Genomic DNA, 23758 nt, shown 5'->3' with positions numbered 1-23758 from the left:
ACTTTACTTATATTGTGGCTAAAAGTCTAGCCTTTGGGAGTTAGATGCTCTGGGTTTGAAACTAAAACCTGCTATATAATATACCAACTGTATGACTTTGGGCAAGTTGCTTAACCTCTCCTCCTCTGCAAAATGGGAAGAATAATGGTACTTACCTCTTAAGGTCGTTGAAATGATTAACTGATATTATGCATGTTAAGAGATTAGAACAAAAAAAAAAGAGAGAGAGATTAGAACAGAGTAAATCCTAAATAAATATTGACCATTATAATCTTTTTAGCATTTGAGAAATATTATCCACAGTTAATCAGCTATTATTCTGTTGATTCAAATAAGTGTGTTGAAGAGAGGATTTGTATTAATATCTATCTAATTTCATTCCTTGTATGAACGTATAATTTCATTCCTTGTATTTCAACCGTTGAAGACTGTTGGCTTCTTGATGGAAGCAGATCTTTTATTTCCGTATTATTTCCTACCTGTATATAAAGTGCTTTGCAGGCAGTAATATTCAGTAATTATTACTGATTAGTGAATTGGCAGTAAGTGAATGGTCCTTAGGTGAGTGCTTTCAAACCGCTGTGCCCTACCCATACTGACTGAGAGGCTCGTTTTAGGGACCAGCCATTTCTATAGGCTAATCGATGCTTGTAAGCCCAGGAGTGTCAAAAGAATAAGTGCCCATTTTGCGGTAGGATCAGATCCTGACATGAATCCCTCTCATAAGGCCCCTTCTTGACAATCAAACAGCAGAAACCACATTCGTGAGGGTTTTTCATGCTTTATCATTTGTGTGCTTTAGGCATCTCTTCCAATTCTTGGGTAATGTACTTTCTAAAGTAGTTTTTCTTTTTCTTTTTTTAAAATTTTTATTGGGGTATAGTTGTTTTACAATGTTGTGTTAGTTTCTATTGTACAGCGAAGTGAATCAGCCATATGTATACATATATCCCCTCTTTTGTGGATTTCCTTCCCATTTAGGTCACCAAAGAGCACTGAATAGAGTTCCCTGTGCTACACAGCAGGTTCTCATTAATTATCTATTATATACATATTAGTATGTATATGTCAATCCCAATCTCCCAATTCATCCCATACCTCCTTTCCCTGCTTGGTGTCCTTACGTTTGTTCTCTATGTCTGTGTCTCTTTTTCTGCCTTGCAAACTGATTCACCTGTACCATTTTTCTAGATTCCACATATATGCATTAATACACGATATTTGTCTTTCTCTTTCTGACTTACTTCACTCTGTATGACAGTCTCTAGGTCCATCTACATCTCTACAAAGGACCCAATTTCATTCCTTTTTATGGCTGAGTAATATGCCATTGTATATATGTACCACATCTTCTTTATCCATTCATCAGTCTACGGACACTTAGGTTGCTTCCATGACCTGGCTATTGTAAATAGTGCTGCAATGAACATTGGGGTGCATGTGTCTTTTTGAATTATGGTTTTCTCCGGGTATATGCCCAGTAGTGGGATTGCTGGGTTATTTGGTAATTCTATTTTTAGTTTTTTTAAGGAACCTCCATACTGTTCTCCACAGTGGCTGTATCAATTTACATTCCTATCAACAGTGCAAGAGGGTTTCCTTTTCTCTGCACCCTCTCCAGCATTTATTGTTTGTAGATTTTTTGATGATGGCTATTCTGACCGGTGTGAGGTGATACCTCGTTGTAGTTTTGATTTGCATTTCTCTAATAATTAGTGATGTTGAGCATCTTTTCATGTGCCTCTTGGCCATCTGTATGATGTCTTCTTTGGAGAAATGTTTATTTAGTTCTTCCGCCCATTTTTTGATTGGGTTGTAAAGTAGTTTTTCACCTATAATAGTAATACATGCTTACAGTAAAAATTTCAAAAGTACAAAAAATAGATAATGAAAAGTAAAAGAATCCTCACTTTCCCACATCCTTGTCCCACTCCTCAGAAATAACAACTGTTAATAATTTTCAGTTCAAATATTTGCCATACATGTACATATACATATACATACACGCACACCTATCTGGTTTGTTAGAAATAACAAATAAATAAATTAAAGAAATAGTTTATTAAATGTATGAAAAATATGCTTTCACAGTTTATTGTTTGAAGAAATTTTTCATTTATATGTTTAAGCTTCTTAGTCTTTTGTGGCTTATGGATACTGTATCATGTCTTTTAGCTGATGAACATTTTTTTTAACTGCAAGATATCAATGCCTTATTCAGAATTTTTGATTCATTTCCAGTCACTGAATTTCTTCAAAAGGGAAAAAGAGAAATTATTTTTTAAAAATCCAGGTATTCTGGAAAACAGTTTTCAAGATTTCTTTTGTACTGTATTGGTATTAGTAGCTCATTTATTAGTCAAAATGGGTATGAGCAATACCATATCCTTGGAAAGGCAGAAAAAGAGTGAAAGACAAATAAGAACAAAGAATAAGGGCAACAAATAGAAAACATTAACAAATAAGATAGATATTAATTCAACTATATCAATAATCATTTTGATCATCAAAGGTCTAAATACACCAATTAAAAGACAGAACTCAATAGCCACAGACTACAGTATCTGGACAGCACAGAGTATTCCCATCACTGCAGATGTGTTAAAGATGTATGTTAAGGAAAATATAGCAAATACGGCAAACTTTTTTTTTTTTTAATTGAAGTGCAGCTGATTTACAATGTTGTGTTAGTTTTAGGTGTACAGCAAAGAGATTCAGTTATACATATATGTAGCAAACTCTTAACTGCAGAATCCAGGTGGTGGGCATATGTATCTTCATTGTACAATTCTTTCAACGTTTCTGTATGAAAATTTTCATAATACAATTATGAAGAAGAAAAAAAAGATAGAAATTGTCAGAGTGGATCAAAAAACAAGACCCAATTATATGGTGCCTATAAGACACCCTCTTAACATAAAGACAAATATAGATTAAAAGTAAATGGGGGACTTCCTTGGTGGCACAGTGGTTAAGAATCTGCCTGCCAATGCGGGGGACATGGGTTCGAGCCCTGGCCCAGGAAGATCCCACATGCCGTGGAGCAATTAAGCCTGTGCGCCACAACTACTGAGCCTGTGCTCAAGGGCCCGCGAGCCACAGCTACTGAGCCTGCATGCCACAACTACTGAAGCCCGCACACCTAGAGCCCGTGCTCCACAACAAGAGAAGCCACCGCAATGAGAAGCCCGCGCACCGCAAAGAAGATTAGCCCCCGCTCGCCGCAACTAGAGAAAGCCCGCACACAGCAACAAAGACCCAACGCAGCCAAAAGAAATAAATTAAATAAATAAATTAAAAAAAAAAAAAAAAAAAGGTAAATGGACGGGGGCTTCCCTGGTGGCGCAGTGGTTGAGAGTCTGCCTGCTAATGCAGGGGACACGGGTTCGAGCCCTGGTCTGGGAAGATCCCACGTGCCGCGGAGCACCTGGGCCCGTGAGCCACAACTACTGAGCCTGCACGTCTGGAGCCTGTGCTCCGCAACAAGAGAGGCCGCGATAGTGAAGAGGCCCGCGCACCGCGATGAAGAGTGGCCCCCGCTTGCTGCAACTAGAGAAAGCCCTTGCGCAGAAACGGAGACCCAACACAGCCCAAAATAAATATAAAAATAAATAAATAAAAGATTACTACTAAAAAAAAAAGTAAATGGACGTAGGAAATTCCCTGGCAGTCCAGTGGTTAAGATTCAGTGCTTTGACTGCGGTGGCCTGGGTTCAATCCCTGGTCAGGGAACTAAGATCTTGCAAGCTGCACAGCGCAGCAAAAAAATAAATAAAAAAGTAAATGGATGGAGAACAATAAATCACGTTAGAACTAATAAAAAAAAAAAGAAAAGTAGGTATATTAATTTCAGACAAAGCTGACTTAGAAGCAAGGAAAGTTATTAGGGATAAAGAAGGGCATTACATAATGATAAAGGGGTCAATTCTCCAAGAAGACATAATAATCCTTAACATGTGTGCATCAAACAACAGAACATCCAACTATGTGAGGTAAAAACTATTAGAAGTGCAGAGAGAAATCAATGACTCCATTTTCATAGTTGGAGACTAACACTTCTCTATCAGAAATGGAAAGAGGGCAATATAAGTTTAAATTCAAAGCAACATATAAGAAATTCAAAATAGTATGGTGCAGGCACAATACACAACTGCCAAGGGGCAAAGAAATGCTTTGCTTTGGTCATGGTTAGTGAAAAGAAGTATTATTTTTATTATTTTTTTAAATTTGGAAATAATTTCGAGCTTAGAGAAAAGTTGCAAAAATAGTACAAAGAGCTCTCATATACATTTTACGCAGATTTGCTCATTGTTAATATAACATTTTGCTTCATTATCTTTACCATTTTTCTCTCTCTGTCTCTGTCCCACTCTTTTATTCTCTTCTTCTCTCTTTGTTTCTCTTTCTCTCAATATATAGATATATAACTTTTTCTAAGCCATCTGAAGTTATATACACCATATCACTTTACCCCTATATACTTCAGAGTGTATTTCCTAAGAATAAAGTTACTCTCTTAAATAACCACAGGATGGTTATCAACGTCAGAAAATTTAACATTGATACTTTACCATCTATGTATCAATTTTGTCAATTGACCAATACTGTCCTTTTTTATATATTTTTCCCTTTGTGGGATCATATATTGTATTTAATTGAGAAATATAACTCAATTTCCAAATGTCTGAGAAAAATTCCATGGAAATTCTTTTGCACCCACTTTTATTTTAATTCATCTTTGTCAGTAATTTGGTATCTGATATTTGACCTTAACTCCCTATAGATTGAAAGCTAATATCTGTGTCCATGTTAAATTGATGTGCTTGATACAAAACTTATCTTTTTATTCTACAGGTCACTTAGAAACTTGGAATTGCACCATGGGAGTTCATAATAAAGTCTCTGGGAGAAGAAAAGTCTCTGCATCATCTTAAAATTGCAACTCTTGCTGGCATATTTTTCTTTGCAATTAGCTTTTGATACAAAGTGCATTGAAGTGTTATTTCAGGCGTTGAGCTTTCTTAGAATCACATTGTTTGGCCATATTGTGGTTAAAAAAACAAGTATGTATCTTATGCTACTTCATTATGACTAGAAGGTTGTTGGTTGGAGGATTTGGAGAATATATACTATTTCTGTGTCAGAGAAGACTGGCTTTGTAGGACATTTTACAAATGTTTAGCACTGAATATTTCAGAATGGTGGAGTAGGAGGCAGTTTTCCAAAGTTTCAATCCAAAGTAAAATTAACCTTTCATCGATTGCCCTTACTATGTTCTCACATGGAAATATTTAAACGCATTTCAATAAAGCCTTAAAAGAAAAACAGGTCCAGGCTTTCTTTCAGTAGAATATAAGGACTACTAGGAAATGAAAATGATCTGGTCTTTCAACACATTTCCAAAATTCTGATTAGGCACATAGTTGAGCTTATAAATACATGTAGTAACAATTTGACCAAATGAATGTAAGTATAAATTATACCACCTTAAGGTTTTGATGTGTCACCTTTCTGCAGAACAGTTTTCTTTAACATGTGCCAAAACTGGTGTGTGATTTGTTGACTTTTGCTGAAAATGGTGGTGTATTCCGATGTGGTTTTGTAGCTGGGGAGACCAATGCAGCCTTTTCCACACTGGTTCAATTACAGCTGTAACTGAAGTTTACCAGTACACCTGCCACGTTAGGTATATCCTCTGGTCCCTGGGTATACTGTCTAACTTCATAGGACTCTGCCTAGTTTTCTTTTGTCTAGCTCTGCTACTTGCAGGGGAACACTTTTTCTTTGTGGCTATTAATGTCTCTCCTCTTAGCATCTGCACATTTTCTTTACATGCTGCCTGAGGACTTTCACAAATGCATTGCGGACATATTGCCAGCTGTAGGTGGACGTCCCTCCTTGGGTCGTGAACCATGAAGGTGTTTGATTTCACCTTTCTACATACACATGGGATGACAAAAGAGTTGGGGATTGGGGTCATCCTCTACCCCTGAATATCTGAAGAGCGCTTCTAAATCAATAGGTTGGCAGCGATGGGAAAAGCTTTCAAGCAGTCACCTGGGTCCTATGAAACAGTGTTGCTTCAGGGAGGGAAAACTCAGGCAAATCAGATGCTAGTTTTTTTTTTTTTTTTTTTAACATCTTTATTGAAGCATAATTGCTTTATAATGGTGTGTTAGTTTCTGCTTTATAACAAAGTGAATCAGCTATACATATACATATATCCCCATATCTCCTCCCTCTTGCATCTCCCTCCCTCCCACCCTCCCCATCCCACCCCTCTAGGTGGTCACAAAGCACCGAGCTGATCTCCCTGTGCTATGTGGCTGCTTCCCACAAGCTATCTATTTTACATTTGGTAGTGTATATATGTCCATGCCACTCTCTCACTTCGTCCCAGCTTCCCCTTCCCCCTCCCCGTGTCCTCAAGTCCATTCTCTACGTCTGCGTCTTTATTCCTGTCCTGTCCCTAGGTTTTTCAGAACCATTTTTTTCTTTTCTTTTTTTTTTTAGATTCCATATATATGTACTAGCATATGGTATTTGTTTTTCTCTTTCTGACTTACTTCACTCTGTATGACAGACTCTAGGTCCACATGATGCTAGTTTTGAAAACAAAAAGCAACCCTAGAAGCTGGGTTGAGGGGAGAGGGGAATGGGAGGATTCTGTATATTTTCCTACTCCTGGAGCATCTCAGAGAGTCTTGGGAGACCTCTTTCTTTTTAGCCCAAGGAGAAGTGTTTAATCTCAAGACAAAATGTGGCTATTTACAAAATTTGCTGCTTTTCACCAGTAACTCAAAGTTATACATTTACAAATTGAATTTCTTTCCTCTCATGAAAGTAATATATATTTATATAACAAAAAATTAAAGCAATTGAAAACAACAAAAAGGAGAAGTAAAAACATAAAATTAAGACCTATAATCTTGCCATTCATTGATAACCATGATTGACATTTGGGCTTATACATACACTGTAATAATCTTTTTTTCCCTACATAAACATATGCCACAGCGTGCCTGCTGAGTGTCTACTGTGGGGTGGGGGGGATGTACCTCCCAGCTGACTCCCTGCTGTCACCTTGCTTTCCACCTGCAGATCACCTTCTACGAGGACCGGGGCTTCCAGGGCCGCTGCTACGAGTGCAGCAGCGACTGCCCCAACCTGCAGCCCTACTTCAGCCGCTGCAACTCCATCCGGGTGGACAGCGGCTGCTGGATGCTCTACGAGCGCCCCAACTACCAGGGCCACCAGTACTTCCTGTGGCGCGGCGACTGCCCCGACTACCAGCACTGGATGGGCTTCAACGACTCCGTCCGCTCCTGCCGCACAATTCCTTACGTGATTCTTAGTTCAACACGACTCATGTGAAAGCATCACTGATCCATGGCCATAAATTCCTGTTTATAAAAGTCAGTTTGTTTCAACTCAGGACTAGTGTTCACAGTGAAATAGCAAAGCCCAACTCTCAAGCATTTAAAAAAAAATTGATTGCCTTTACTATGCTCTCATATGGAAACATTTAAACTCATTTCAATAAAGCATTAAAAATGGGCAGATTGTTTTTAGGCACAAGAAATCACAACAATATAGCTTCTAAAGTTGAATTTGGAAGTATCTAGCTGATCCCTAATTTCTAAATAAAAACTACCTTGTTCAGTAAAGAAAAAAATCTATCTAGATCATTATTTCTTAATGAACACTGACAGACTATGGGAGAACAACATAAGTATAATGTATTCTGACTGTATTGGCGATTATTTTCAATGCCTTCTTTATGACCTACGGATCTAGAAACTAGAAAAATATGTTTCGCTTGCAAGTGGCTCCTTGTATTCAGCAGTCATTATCAACTAGTTTTTTACAAGGGTCAGAAAAAGATGATTAATTAGGATTTCATGGGACATGGTCCTCACCAAAGTGCTGCTTAATGTTTTTTAATCATGTGGAATTTGTATTTCTACTTTCTGATGACACCAAATTATGTGTCGTGACAAGCAGATTCAAGAAGTGAAACCAAAATTTGGCTACAGAAATTTGCAGTTGCAGAAAGAGGTACAAATAAGATAGAAACTTCTTTGAGGCAAGAAACTCAACTTACAAGTGACTTGGCAAAATGTCGGACATGTGGACTCAGAGTAAATATGAATTGTTGTAAATGATGAGTGCAAAAGTGACTTAAAAACAAGCTTGAGGGGCTTCCCTGGTGGCACAGTGGTTGAGAATCTGCCTGCCAATGCAGGGGACACGGGTTCGAGCCCTGGTCCTGGAAGATCCCACATGCTGCAGAGCCATTAAACCCATGCGCCACAACTACTGAGCCCACGTGCCACAACTACTGAAGCCCACGTGCCTAGAGCCCATGCTCCACAACAAGAGAAGACACTGCAATGAGAAGTCCGTGCACCACGACGAAGAGTAGCCCCTGCTCACCGCAACTAGAGAAAGCCCTCGCGCAGCAATGAAGACCCAACACAGCCAAAAATAAATAAATTAAATAAATAAATTCCAAAATAAAAATATTTAAAAACAAGCTTGAGGAGCTCAGCTCAGTGCTCTGTGATGACCTAGAGGGGTGGGATGGCGGGGGGAGAGAGGATCAAGAGGGAGGGGATATATATATACGTATAGCTGATTCACTTTTTTCTACAGCAGAAACTAACGCAACGTTGTAAAGCAATTATACTCCAATTTAAAAAAAACCAAAAAACAAAAACCAAGCTTGATAGGATTCAGTGATACACAGTCATAATGGTAAAGGGAGTTAAAATCCTCTCTGCAGACTCAACTAAATACGGTTGTGACAGTTGGTTTTTTTTTTTACAAAGGAATCCCTTTTATTGACTTTATTTCAATTCTTGTTTCTTCCACAGGATAGACCACTGATCAGGTCGGTTTTATTTTAATACTCTCCCTAATTTGTTAGACCAACCATGTAAGGAAAGGATACATATATGACAGGATGGTTTGAAAACCATGCTTCATGAAGCTGCAGGCTGATTGAGTCACTTTTACTGACATCAAGGATGCCCACAACTTATCTTTCATCTTTGGTTTATTGTCACAACAGACTAGCTCTCACAGGATAAAGCTGTATGAGAGACATGACTACAGAGGCCTGGTGTCCGAGCTCACGGAGGACTGCTCCTGCCTGCAGGACCGCTTCCAGCTCAATGAGCTCCACTCCTTCCATATGCTGGAGGGCTGGTGGGTCCTCTACGAGATGCCCAACTACCAGGGGTGGCAGTACTTGCTGAGGCCAGGGGACTACAGGAGCTACCACGACCGGGGAGGCCTGGATGTCAAAGTCGGCTCTCTGAGATGCGTCATCGATTTGTACTAGGCTGTGTTTTTCTTATTATAATCTACATAGAGTTGCACTAAATATACAGATTGTGTTCCTGGCACTAAGTGATTCTTGTTCATCTTAAATGATAACTGAATTTTAATAAATGGTGACCCTTGGCAACTTATCTGACCATGAAGGTCAAGTGTCTTGAATGTCTACTTACTTCCTGCTGGTCAGGCAGCAGTAATTATGAAGTCCCCACTCATGTCACGGGAAGGAGGGAGAAACACTGTCTGCCTCTGTGACCCACGATCTGAGGGAGAGAGGAAAGAAACATAATAAAAAACTATGAAACCCATATACAGGAGAAAATATAGAACCAGTTGTGGCTGGGACACCAAAGACAAAGGATTGCTGGAGAGGTTAGGGCAGCTGAAGTTTCAGGTAAGATTAGTCAAGAAAAGCTGAGTGAAAAGAGGAGTTTTAAGCGGAATTCCCAAAGTAGAGAAGGTCAAGTACGCATGATGAGGTCATCTGGGAGGAGAAGTGTTAAATTAAGAGTTAAATGGCCTGGGGCTTGCCGCAACCAGAGAAAGCCCGCACGCAGCAACAAAGACCCAACTCAGCCAAAAATTAATTAATTAATTAACTTTAAAAGAAAGAGTTAAAGGGCCTGAGTTGTTATCCTGCCTCTGCTACTTACTAATAAAATGCCCCTCAGTCTCAGGTAAACTAGGATGGTTGGTTACTCCACTTCCTAGCTTATCTCTTCGAGCAAGTCATTTCTTATTCTCTCTGTGCCTAAATTGCCTTATTGAAAACTACAGGTGATAATAAATTCCTGTCTCGCTAATTTCCAGGATAATTATGATGAAAAGCTGGGGAAAGATTGTTAACACAATTTGTTATCTTTAAATGTTTGTACAAATATAAATGTAAGAAATTAATGTATTCTCAGGGTTTCCTCAAATTCAACAGTACAGTATAGTCATCTTTATTTTGGACTCCAATATGAACTTTTATCAAGATTCAATTATGGAAGACTCAACTATGCAGAGTGAAGTAAGAATATTTGTTATCCTGCATACCTCTGGCATTTCTTTCCACTAGAGTAGAGCTGCTCTCCCAGAATGCTAATTCTTTTTACAAATTTACATAAGCAAAAATAGTGCTCTGTCCCAGTTAACTTCTTCATAGAAATTGAGAAGCTAATTTTAAAATTCATATGGAATTGCAAGGGACCCAGAATAGCCGAAACATTCTTGAGAAAAGAACAGGAGTACTCACACTTCTCAATTTCAAAACTTACCACAAAGCAACAGTATTCAAGACAGCAGGGTACTGGCACAGGGTAGACATAGAGATGAATGGAATAGACTTGAGAGTCTAGAAATAAACCCATATGTCTATGCTCAACTGATTTTTGACAAGGGTGCTAAGACCATTCAATGGGGAAAGAATAGCTTTTCAACAAATGGTGTTGGGACTACTGGATATGCAAATGCAGAAGAATAAAGTTAGACCCCCATTTCATACCACATATAAAAATTAACTCAAAATAATCAAAGAACTCAAGCTATAAAACTCTTAGAAGAAAACAGAGACATACATCTTTGTGATCTTTTATTAGGCAATGATATCTTAAATATGACCAAAAGCACAAGCAACAACAATAAAAATAATAAATTGAACTTCATCAAAATTAAAACCTTTTATGAATCAAAGGATATTATCAAGAAAGTGAAAAGGCAGCCCACTGAATGGGAGAAAATATTTACAAACTTTTTATCTGGTAAGAGTCTAGTATCCAGAATATATAAAAACTCTTAAAACAACAACAGAAAGATAAACAACACAATTAAAAAATGGGCAAAGGATTTGAATATACATCTTTATGAAGAAGATATACAAATAGCCAAGAAGCTACTGAAAAGATGCTCAGCATTATTAGTCATTAGGGAAATTCAAATCAAACCACAGTGGGGTAGCACTTAATACCCACTAGGATGGTTATAATAATTTTAGGAAAAAAAACCCAGAAAATAACAAATGTTAGTAAGGACGTGGAGAGATTGGAACTCTCATAAATAGCTGGTGGGAATGGAAAATGTTGCAGCCACTGTGGAAAACGGTTTGGTATTTCCTCAAATAGTTAAATAGAGTTATATGACTCAGCAATTCCACTCTGATGTTTATACTCCAAAGAATTGAAAATGAGTGTTCAAACAAAAACATATACATGGGGACTTCCCTGGTGGCACAGTGGTTAAGAATCCGCTTGCCAATGCAGGGGACACAGGTTCAAGCCCTGATCCAGGAAGATCCCACATGCCGTGGAGCAACTAAGCCCGTGCACCACAACTAGTGAGCCTGCACTCTAGAGCCCACGAGCCACAACTACTGAGCCCGTGTGCCACAACTACTGAAGCCCGCGTGCCTCGAGCTCATGCTCTGCAACAAGAGAAGCCACCACAATGAGAAGCGTGCGCACTGCAACGAAGAGTAGCCCCCGCTCTCTGCAACTAGAGAAAGCCGGCGCCCAGCAATGAAAACCCAAAGCAGCCAATAAATAAATAAATAAGTAAATTTATTTTTTTAAAAAGTATACATGAATGTTCATAGCAGCACTATTCACGATAGCCAGAAGGTGAGAACAACCCAAATGTCTATCAGCGGATGATTGGATAAATGAAATGTGATATATCCAAACAATAGAGTATTATTTGGCCATAAAAAGGAATGACGTACTGATACATGCTACAACATGGATGAACCTTGAAAACATTATGCTAAGTGAAAGAAGCCAGTCACATAAGACCACATATTATAGGATTCATTTATATGAAATAACCAGAATAGGCAAATCTAGAGACAGTAAGTGGATTCATGGGTTGCTTAGGTGTGGGGGATGGGTGGATAAAGGAACGAAAACTAAAGGGTACAGGACTTCTCACTGTGGGATGGGCATGCTCTAAAATTGACTGTGGTGATGGTTGCACATAACTGTGAATATACTAAAACCATTGAATTATACACTTTAAATGGGTAAACTGTATGGTATGTGAATTATATCTCAACAAAGCTGTTTAAAAATAGTAATGCCCGGCACGGAACCTTAAGTAATAAATAATCTTTTAGAATAAGATTCCTTCTTGCTGACGGAACATATGGTATAAATTATAAATATGAAGATACACATATTATTAAACTGCTGTGGCTCTTACCAATACCAAATATACAGAAAGATTTGTTGTTTTGCCACTAGCTTAGTTAAACCATAGTGTGTTGTCCTTTGTTGGGTGACTAATGAAATATGAGCTCTGTTTTTTTAAAAAAAAAAGGAAAACCCAGGTGAGATGTCTCACTGAAAATAATTTTAACCTGAGGTTTTGTTTTGGTTTGTTTTAATCTAGTGAACTTAAGGGTTTAGAAAACAGCATTTTATCTAAGAAAGCTCGGTGTGCCACAAGTTTTCTCCTCTATAAAATAAGGGGTGTGGACAAGAGGAGCTCCATGTTTCCTTCCAGCTCTGATTCTTTAAGACTGTATTAGGTTTCAAGGTGGAGCATCTCAATGGTTACCAATGTAGGCCTTGAGGTCCATGGACAGGGTTTCTGGCTTGACCACCTAATGGCTGTGTGACCTTGAGCAGTTACTTATGCTCCCTAAGCCTCAGTTTTCCCACTTGCATGTTCTTATGAGGAATAAATGAGATGCCTCCTGTAAAGAAGCTCAATAAACAGTAGTCATCACTCCATCAGTTTTACCTTGTTATGCTATATACATGGACTTCATAAGAAAGGGAGGGGGGCAAAGTAAATTAGCTATTTTCTAAAAAAAATTCTCTAATTCAAGGAAATGTGAACATACTCAATGTCCTTTTAATAGTCACCCATTACTGCTGTCTTAGAAGGCTACACACAAATCAGTGACTTAGGGATTAAGGAACCCTTTGCAGTCAGTTAATGCTGAGATCCTAGAGCCAGGCTAAAGAAATCAGCCTGGCAGCAATCAGTCAATAGAAGAATCCACTACAATTTACCAGAATTCCTGTTAAAACCAAATATTCTCAAGGTTGGTAGGGAGAACAGGCTACTTTGGTGCTAGACCCTTTACAAATTAAAAAAAAAAAAAAGAATGACATTGAACCTACTATGAGAAGTGTATAATTAGGGAAAATATAAGCTATGCACATCTAGAAACATAACCTCTAAAACAAGTCATTGTTATATGCAGAAACAATTAGTTTAGGCCTTCAAGGCTGACAGACCTGAGTTCAATTCCCAGTGCCTCTACTTACTAGCTGTGTGTACCTTTTTGAATTTGTTTCTCATAGTGATCAGTATGTAATTAGACTTAGTCAACTGGGGACCCTGGCCTGGAATGGGTGTTCAGAGAGCCTTCTCTGGCCTCCTCCAGATACCATCTTCCCCATGGGACAGGAATGTGTGGAACAAGAGGGACATGCCCACACGTCTTCTAGACCATACTCCTTATACCTGGAGCTCCAGAATTTCGTCCATTTACACCCTTGCTTCCAAAATCTAAGAGAGAGTCTTCACTCACTCACCCAAGGACACTGGTACTCAAAGGGCAGCTGTTTGGGGGGCATGGTCGGGATGGGGGTTGGAGCGTGTGGATGGAGCTTGGACATGTGAGGGAGTGAGAAGGGAGGAGAGCAGTCCATGGGGTGGTGGAGGGGGCCTCTATTTATGCTCTTGCCCTGGATCTCTCAAATATTTGGCCAAGTCCTGATAATAATTGTGCTGTGTTAGCTACATGATGTACTCTATATAAGATTCCTGGTACAACGTCTAGAACACACTAAACACTCTTCATACAGTAGGCTGTCATTATTAACTATTACTATTTCCATCATCATGAGCCAAGTGAGTGCTGTAAAGTTTGCTGCAGGTTCAATCCTACCTACTCAAGTGAGAGCAGATGTGGCTTCCTTCAGCAGGGTCATGTCAATGATGTGCTGATGAACTCAAGAGGTTTCATCTGGGAGACACATAAGTGGTTACCAGAAAAAGAAGTCTGCAAACGCTTCAGGAAAACCCAGCTGACAAACTAAAACATTTGTATGGGGGAAGGGAGGCAGGGAGGGTAATGAACTATTTCCGCAGAGCCTTCTAACAGGCCTCAGGTAACTTTAATGGCTCTTTTTTTTTTAAAGATTTATTTATTTATTATTTATTTTTATTTATTTTTGGCTGTGTTGGGTCTTAGTTGAGGCACGAGGGCTCTTCGTGGCAGCACGCGAGCTTCTCTCTAGTTGTGTTTTTTTCTCTCTCTAGTTGTGGCACACAGGCTCCAGGGCACGTGGGCTCTGTAGCTGTGGCACACAAGCTCTCTAGTTGAGGCACACGAGCTCAGTAGTTGTGGCACGCGGGCTTTGTTGCCCCGCGGCATGTGGGATCTTAGTTCCCTGACCAAGGATCAAACCCACGTCCTCTGCATTGTAAGGCAGATTCTTTACCACTGGACCACCAGGGAAGTCCCTTAATGGCTCTTAAATGAACTATTTTGTTTTTGGAAGAAACCAGGGTTATATTAGATCCATTCAAATATTTTGACATGCAAGTCTATGTATTTTGGTATATGAGTTTGTTTAACCATGAGTTCCTAAAGAACTTTAAATGGTTTTTAATTTTTTTTTTAATTTTTAAAAATTTAAATAAGACCTGTCTTTTTTAAAACAAGTTTTGCAGTTCTTTTTAAAGGAAAAACAAAAAACTTGTATATAACTTTAAACTTGGTATTCAAATACTTGTGCTAAAAGGCTCATTGGCTCAGTCCCTTAATCTCCCACATATTTTAGACTGGGGTGCTGGCTGATACTACAAAGAGACAGAACAAAACATGTCTTGCAGCATCTGGGACCCAATGTCTTATTCCATTGACCCATCAATCTTCTAAAATGCAAGGAAATGGCTGGGAATCTCATTATTTTTCTTTGCAAAAATGTTGTTCATCACCTTTTCTTTCATTTTTGTTCTCTTTCTCAAGCCATCTCTCCTGTCTCTCTCCTTTAGCAGTTAAAGGTAAGTTCTGAGACCTTCATGGGAGAGCTCTGGTGGTGCTCTAACACCTCCCCTCCCCTCAGGAAGGCCTCCCTGCTGCCAGCCTACACCAGCCTGCCCAATTTCTGGGCCATTTTTACCTCCCTTCAAGTTTTCCCAGGTCACCAAGGACCAGACAGGAGTGGAGGCTATCAGAACCAGGGGACGTGGTAGAGGACTGAGTGGGAGAGAATGATGGCTGTGTCTCTGAACATCCACATAGGTGACCTCATGTGGGCGAGTTACTGTTTTCCAAAATAAAATCAGAATCATTTGCAATAAAATGGGCATCACTTGCTTAACTGTTTTTCTTGTTTCCAGGACTCTATCCATATAATTAATTAGTAAATAATCATGGGGGATAGAGAAGTGTGACATGGCCCTTACCCTTAAGCTTATTACCTTGTTGAAGACACTAAACCAGGCTGGGAAAACTGGACAGCTACATATAAAAGAATGAAATTAGAACACTCCCTAACACCATACACAAAAAATAAACTCAAAATGGATTAAAGACCTAAATGTAAGGCCAGACACTATAAAACTCTTAGAGGAAAACATAGGCAGAACACTCTATGACATAAATCACAGCAAGATCCTTTTTGACCCACCTCCTAGAGAAATGGAAATAAAAACAAAAATAAACAAATGGGACCTAATGAAACTTAAAACCTTTTGCACAGCAAAGGAAACCATAAACAAGATGAAAAGACAACCCTCAGAATGGGAGAAAATATTTGCAAACGAAGCAACTGACAAAGGATTAATCTCCAAAATATACAAGCAGCTCATGCAGCTCAATATCAAAAAAACAAACAACCCAATCCAGAAATGGGCAGAAGACCTAAATAGACATTTCTCCAAAGAAGATATACAGATTGCCAACAAACACATGAAAGGATGCTCAACATCACTAATCATTAGAGAAATGCAAATCAAAACTACAAAGAGGTATCATCTCACACCGGTCAGAATGGCCATTATCAAAAAAATCTACAAACAATAAATGCTGAAGAGGGTGTAGAGAAAAGGGAACCCTCTCGCACTCTTGGTGAGAATGTAAATTGATACAGCCACTATGGAGAACAGTATGGGGGTTCCTTAAAAAACTAAACATAGAACTACCATACAACCCAGCAATCCCACTACTGGGTACATACCCTGAGAAAACCATAATTCCAAAAGAGTCATGTATCACAATGTTCATTACAGCACTATTTACAATAGCCAGGACATGGAAGCAACCTAAGTGTCCATCGACAGATGAATGGATAAAGAAGATGTGGCACATATATACGATGGAATATTACTCAGCCATAAAAAGAAACGAAATTGAGTTATTTGTAGTGAGGTGGATGGACCTAGAGTCTGTCATACAGAGTGAAGTAAGTCAGAAAGAGAAAAACAAATACGTATGCTAACACATATATATGGAATCTGAAAAAAAAAAAAAAAAGGTTCTGAAGAACCTAGGAGCATGACAGGAATAAAGACACAGATGTAGAGAATGACTTGAGGACATGGGGAGGGGGAAGGGTAAACTGGGACAAAGTGAGAGAGTGGCATTGACATATACACACTACCAAATATAAAATAGATAGCTAGTGGGAAGCAGCCGCATAGCACAGGGAGATCAGCTCAGTGCTTTGTGACCACCTAGAGGGGTGGGATAGGGAGGGTGGGAGGGAGACACAAGAGGGAGGGGATATGGGGATATATGTATATGTATAGCTGATTCACTTTGTTATAGAGCAGAAACTAACAGAACATTGTAAAGCAATTATACTCCAATAAAGATGTTTAAAAAAAAGACACTAAACCAAGAAAAGGAGACATTATATGATAAAGGCAATGCTTAAGTGCTAAGCTGGGTATTAATGAAATGGATGTAAATGTTCAGAGAAGGGAGAGACAAGTAAAAGCTGGTTGTAAGAGGAGCCATCCTGAGAAGAGGAACCTAGACTGCCTTGAAGATTGGATGGAATTTGATAAGCCTCTAAGAAGGGAAGGTGTTCCAGTACTAGGAACAGCTTCCTTCCATAGGCCCAGATCATCAGACATCTTGAATTTAGAGGCAAGATGGGGGAAAAAATCTCCCTTCTGCACTGCCAAGATTTCAAACACATTTCAGTATGAATTGTGTCTACTCCTACTATTTCTCTACTTAACCAAAAAAGGGTTCAATAAAATAATGTGAGGACACTTCTTGTGACTTGTTCATTATATATCAACTTTCCCTTTCTATACTGCTTCAAAGACCTCCAAAGCACTTTAAGAGAAAGGATACAGTTATAATGTAATGAAAACTAAAAGTAAACACACAAAAAAACCTCACTGGTGACACGGAAATGAGAAAGGGGGGGAAATTCTACTGTTAGCCAAATCAGGCCTAAATCACCCGCTAGATCTGAAATGCGCACACATACACACACACCAGCCCATATACCCCTAAGCCTCTGTTACAGATGATGATGCCCCTGGCTTCTGCATCTGCAGTCCACCAACCACAGTGAAGTGGGTTTAGAACAGGGGCTGGTCAATGAACTCATGACAATGTGTTCTTGAGAGGATTTCCCTTACTGTTGGCATGTTCCATTGCAGATTCCCTCCTATGAGGGCAGCAGCGACCACGCCTACCTGCAGTCGTGCTTCAACCACAGCAATTTACTGCATGCAGGTGGACAGCAAGAGCTGGCCGCTCTGGGCTGGTTCATCCATCACCAGCACTAGGAGGACTTCAACAACTCCATTGCTCTGACTGCACGATCGTCACATAAGTCAGTCCTCCTCTTAGCATCTTGCTCCAGATCACACATAAATGACAGTCATCATTTGATTGTGAAATCAAAATTATCAAAGGATCTTTGCTAAATTTGATCAAAGCATTCCAGTATATGAAATTACTAATTGATCATACTTAGTCTCCATACCAGAAGCAAAAACGAAGGCTATGACATCAAAGCCCAGAAACACATTTATTTTTGATTAATGTAGCAAGGAATGCTATTATCGACTTCAGCATTTTTTTTTTTAATTGCAAGCACTGATTATTAACTTCTTTTTTTGGTTTGGGTTTTTTCCCAGTTTCTTTGAAATGTAATTGACATACAGCACTGTATGAGTTTAAGGTGTAAAACATAATGATTCGACTTGCATACATCATGAAATGACTACCACAATAGGGTTAGTGAACATTCATCATTTCATATAGACACAACATTAAAGAAACAGAAAAAAAATATTTTTCCTTGTGATGAGAACTCTTAGGATTTACTCACTTACTAAATTTCATATATAACTTACAGCAGTGTTAATTATCTTTATCATGTTGTACTTATTTATTCGTACATCCCTAGTACTTATTTATTTTATAACTGGAAGTTCGTACCTTTTGACCACCACTACCTACCCCCACCTCCCACCTCTGGCAACCATAAATCGAATCTCTTTTTCTATGAGTTTGTTGGTTTGTTTTTGAAGTATAATTGACCTATAGCACTATGTTAGCTCCTGTACACAATATAGTGATTCAGTATTTCTATACATTTCAAAATGATCACCATGATAAGCCTAGTTGTCATCTGTCACCATACAAAGATATTACATACTTGTTTACTATATTCTTCACACTGTACATTTCATACCTAGGACTCCTTTATTTTGTGACTGAAAATTTGTACTTCTTAATCTCCCTCAACTATTTCTCTGGCCTTGGACTTTTATTTGTTGGGAGTTTTTAAAATTATTGATTTAATTTCATTACTGGTAATTGGTCTGTTCATATTTTCTATTTCTTCCTGATTCAGCCTTGGGCATCTTTAGCATTTATTAAAATATGAATGATATAATGTTTTTAACCACTGGTATTACTTTGCAATTTACCATGTGCTTTCAAGTCCATTATCTCCTTTGATTTTCATTGTCATTCCTATTTTACAAATGGGGAAACTGGGGCTTGGGGAAGGTAAGTGGCTTTCCAAAGATTACACAAGCAGTAACTGCAGGAGTATGGATGGATGGATGCTGCCATTGTTCCCTGAATGTGTTCACCAGAAATAGTGCCTATTCAAGAATTTCATGGTGCTTGTAAGTACTGTGAAAGAAAAAAAGAGAGAGAGAGCTTTAGAAGAAGCAGTGTGAATGCAAGGCATGGGCTAGGCAGGTAGGTGGTCACAGGTAGTGTCGTTTGCAAGCACTTGCTCCTCCACTAAGCAATGATGCAGGCCCCGAATGCACCACTCACCCCCTGCCTGACCCAGTCCAGATCCCTGACGCTCTAACATCAGAAGCTGACTATACACGTAAAAGGGCTTGTGGGTAGGCCTCTGACTCAATCTTTCCCATGACTTTGGAGTCAGCAGGTAAAGCTGTCTCTCTCACCAACCTCTTGAGCCAATACAGTCAGCCCTCTGTATCCACGAGTTCTGCATCAATGGATTCAACCAACCACAGATCTAAAATATTCGAAAAAAAATTTCAGAAATTTTCAAAAAGCAAAACTTGAATTTGCCGCACACTGGCAACTATTCACATATCATTTACACTGTATTCACAACTACTTACACAGCATTTACATTGTAGTAGGTATCATAAGTAGTCTAGAGATGATTTAAAGTATATGGGAGGATTGTGTAGGTTATATGCAAATACTACTCCATTTTGTATAAGGGACTTGAGCATCTGCCGATTTTGGTATCCATGGGAGTTCTGGAGCCAACCCACGGATACCGAGGGACGGCCTGCTTTATTTCTAGTATTTTATTTGATCCCTAAAATATCTTAATATAACTGTTTGCCTCAGGGCTCTGTTAGTGCTGCCACCAGTTTTGCAAGAGGTCAGGATGAATTCTACACTGTCACATGACATAGGCTCTGAAATAGACTGGAGCCAGCCTGTAACCACCTATACTCTTTATCGTCCCATGGAGGGTCATGCCAGGGCCTGGGTGTCTGCTGGATACTGTGTTGGTTCTATTCCAATAGGGGGACTCCTACTCACTGTGGGTTCCCCTTTTTATAGGAAGAGCCTTAGGTAGTAAACCTATTACATGTTAACATAAATAACATATTTTATGAATAATAACCATATTTTCCAAAGCAAAAACAATGAAAAGACTGGAATTGCTTTACATTTTACCAAATCTCTTTAATGTCATATAGGCTCTGGAAAAACTCCACTGTACGCTTGTGAAGGAATAAGAGTGAAAAGGGCAAATAACATCTTGGTATTGTTATGAAAACTGTTCTGACCATATGAACCCCTTGAAAGTGTCTTGGGGACCTTAGAGGTCCCCATATCACACTGTGAAATCCATACTATCAAGATACTCTGTTGTCTGGCCTGGTATCAAGATGCTCTGTTGTCTGGTACTGTCTAGCATCTCAAAAGTCTGAGGAAGTAGAGGGTGTGGTACCTTGAGGGTTTCTACATTACTCCTTACACTAACTCAAATCACCCTTATCAAGTGAGCAAGAGTTTATCATGGTGAAGAGGAAAGATAGATCTTAGGACATTTGAAGGAGGCCAGGGACCCCAAAGAGCGAGCAAGTCTCTGGGCAGCCACCAGCAGAAGGAAGGATGTAGGCTCCAAGGGAGATGTGAGACAGGAAGGCCACAACAATCTGCTTTCTTTCAGGTCAAAGCCAAGGACTGAGGGCCTACTATGTGCCCAGCCCCTGCTCTAGGGCTCAGGGGCAGAAAGGAAAAAGAGAGAATTCCTGGCCTCAGGGAGCCCACAAATTTCCAGTCAAGTATCAATTTTACTCAAGATAGGCCCCCAAACAACAACATCGATGATCACAGAATCTTGAATTTGAACTACGCTTTATGCTTTTCAAAGCATTTTCACAGATTACTTGATTCCCTCTTCCTTAACATTTCTTATTATTTAAATTCTGGTTTTCAAGAAGTATTTTTGTTTTGTTTTGTTTTGTTTTGTTTTGTTTTGTTTTTAAACACCAGTCCCTGAGCAGAACACATGGTTTAGTTTAATTACCTTTAAGGAGTCAATTAAGCAGACTAGGCTATAAAATAAAAGCATGGGGATAGAATTTCGCTCATCCTTCTAAACGCTAAAGACTTTTCATTTTGGTGGCAACAGCAGCTTTTGTGAATTAGAACAACCCGAACCTACCAGAAAGAATAAGAGTAAACATTCAGCTAACCACAGTGACCAGGGGGAGGGAGAGCGGAGAGCTTGCAAATCCCCTTACTCACCAAAATGGGCTCCTTTTGTGTGATTTCCTGCGGAGGCAGCAGTCAGGGCTGCTATTTATACAGCGGCCCTCCCCCTAGTCCCACACAGCATCCAGCGAACACCTGCTCCCTCTCTCCAGAATGGGAAAGGTAAGTGCTGGGTACCTGATGCTCAACCTTTGCCGCGTCGCGGCATCTTCAGAGGGGATGTAAATCGCTTCATGCTTCCACATCTTCCATTTTGCAGATCACCTTCTACGAGGACCGGGGCTTCCAGGGCCGCTGCTATGAGTGCAGCAGCGACTGCCCCAACCTGCAGCCCTACTTCAGCCGCTGCAACTCCATCCGGGTGGACAGCGGCTGCTGGATGCTCTACGAGCGCCCCAACTACCAGGGCCACCAGTACTTCCTGCGGCGCGGCGACTACCCCGACTACCAGCAGTGGATGGGCTTCAACGACTCCATCCGTTCCTGCCGCCTCATCCCCCCAGTGAGTGTGGCTCTGTCTTTGCCTTCCTCTCTTTGGAAATCAAAGCCATAAAAACTGTCATCCTTCAACCAAATCGTTCCACCTGGAGAGCAGAAAGGGGGAGTGACCCCAATGCATGCAGTCCATTCTAGAAGGGTGTCCCAGATAGCAAGCCGTTCTTCATGAACTCTGTGGTGGTTTTCTTAAAATCACATATTCCCAGTGTTTCATGTTTTAAACGGAATCAAAAATGAAAAGACCCATTAACAAAAAGCAGAACATAGAAGAGACTGAAGTTATCATCTGTTTGAGATAGAATTCCTTTTTTTTGTATTAAAGTATAGTTGATTTACAAGGTTCTGTTAATGTCTGCTGTACAGCAAAGTGATTCAGTTATACATACATACATTCTTTTTTTATTATTCTTTTCCACTATGGTTTTTCACGGATACTGAATATGGTTCCCTGGGCTATACAGTAGGACCTTGTTGTTTATCCATTCTATATATAATAGTTTGCCTCTGCTAACCCCAAACTCCCACTCCAAGATATAATTTCTTAAAGTGGTCATTCCAAGCCATATCAACTCAGAAATCCAATAGATCACAACTTATAAATACAATCTGGTTCTGTTTAATTGATAAAAATACTTTTGCTTGCTTTGGCTTACTTTTCTATTTGATTATCCTCCTAGAGAAGACAGGCCCCCTGGCTTCTATTCTGATTTTGTAGGCAGTACCTATTAGCTCACCTAGAGGTAGAAATTAGAGGAAAGGCCACATCCAAAACTAAACTTTGAGATTCAGTCTTTCCTAGAGAGTGATGGCAGAGTCCTTAGAAGAATGTGTAGAAGTGTGGGAGCATGAGATATGGTGTCATCCAAACAGAGCTGCAAGAAGACCATTCCTGCTGCTGAGGGAATGAGGAAGTGGAGGGTAGGAGGCCAGAAAGGAAGCTTAAGAGTCACATAGGTTGAAATTTGAACTGAAAATGAAGTTATGAAAACAGGGGTAGAGAAGATGTGTCATCTTATTTTTTTTACAAGAGCTTAATAATCCATAGTATGCATGGGAACCAAAACATTAGTCTTACAGAAAATAGCTAAATGTTGATTCCTTTATAACAAGGGTAATATATCAAATGAGGCTTCACTTTCCAATGACGCTCACTTTTCTCCTTTGAGAGGGACGTTCTCTAATAACAAGCACTAAAATGATCAGTTTTATTTTAGACAAACCTAAATTCCCAAGGACAGAGACTGGTGCATAGCAGTTGAAGAGCTGCTAAGTTCTGTTCCTAGCTTAGCCCATCCACCGTGAGATTCACGGCTGGGCGATGGGGACCAGGAAGGCTCCTTAACTCCGCAACATGGTTGTGGTGAAAGCAGACTTGGACTAAGGGAACTTTAATTTCTCTCTATTTGTGTTCACTTACTTTTTCTTTTCTGTCTGCCACCCTAGCACTCCGGCACTTACAGAATGAGAATCTATGAGAGAGATGACTTCAGAGGACAAATGTCAGAGATCACAGATGATTGTCTCTCTCTTCAGGACCGCTTCCACCTCACTGAGATCCACTCCCTCAACGTGCTGGAGGGCTCCTGGGTCCTTTACGAGCTGCCCAACTACAGGGGAAGGCAGTACCTCCTGAGGCCGGGGGAGTACAGGAGATATCTTGACTGGGGGGCGATGAATGCCAAAGCTGGTTCTTTAAGACGGGTGACAGATTTTTACTAA

At 39.7% G+C, this 23758-nt stretch overlaps 2 protein-coding genes across 3 annotated transcripts; both read left to right on the top strand.

Annotated features, from left to right (window-relative positions):
- The first annotated feature begins 6032 nt into the window (after positions 1-6032).
- Positions 6033-9346, top strand: LOC133100415 (gamma-crystallin A-like). Its single transcript, XM_061204471.1, has 3 exons — positions 6033-6041; positions 7102-7344; positions 9074-9346. Exons 1-3 carry the CDS (start codon positions 6033-6035, stop codon positions 9344-9346), a joined length of 525 nt encoding a protein of 174 aa, XP_061060454.1.
- A 12348-nt stretch (positions 9347-21694) lies between these two features.
- LOC133100405 (gamma-crystallin B) lies at positions 21695-23758 on the top strand. Of its 2 annotated transcripts, XM_061204458.1 has the most exons (4): positions 21695-21703; positions 21801-22047; positions 22984-22993; positions 23500-23758. In XM_061204458.1, the coding sequence occupies exons 1-4, from the start codon at positions 21695-21697 to the stop codon at positions 23756-23758; spliced, it is 525 nt and encodes a 174-aa protein (XP_061060441.1). The 2 variants fall into 2 exon arrangements, with proteins under 2 accessions (XP_061060441.1, XP_061060431.1); XM_061204448.1 differs by lacking the exon at positions 22984-22993 and having other exon boundaries at positions 21801-22043; positions 23483-23758.

Source organism: Eubalaena glacialis, chromosome 1, assembly GCF_028564815.1.
Source record: "Eubalaena glacialis isolate mEubGla1 chromosome 1, mEubGla1.1.hap2.+ XY, whole genome shotgun sequence".
NCBI classification, from domain to species: Eukaryota; Metazoa; Chordata; class Mammalia; order Artiodactyla; family Balaenidae; genus Eubalaena; species Eubalaena glacialis.
The sequence above is the reverse complement of the archived record's forward strand: the minus strand, read 5'-3'. Positions and strand labels throughout refer to the sequence as shown.

Excerpts from the sequence above, each read along its gene's own strand:
- LOC133100415 (XM_061204471.1), top strand. Across the intron at positions 7,345-9,073 it reads CCTGCCGCACAATTCCTTAC|ACTAGCTCTCACAGGATAAA; the intron begins GTGATTCTTAGT and ends TTGTCACAACAG.
- LOC133100405 (XM_061204448.1), top strand. Across the intron at positions 22,044-23,482 it reads CCTGCCGCCTCATCCCCCCA|CACTCCGGCACTTACAGAAT; the intron begins GTGAGTGTGGCT and ends CTGCCACCCTAG.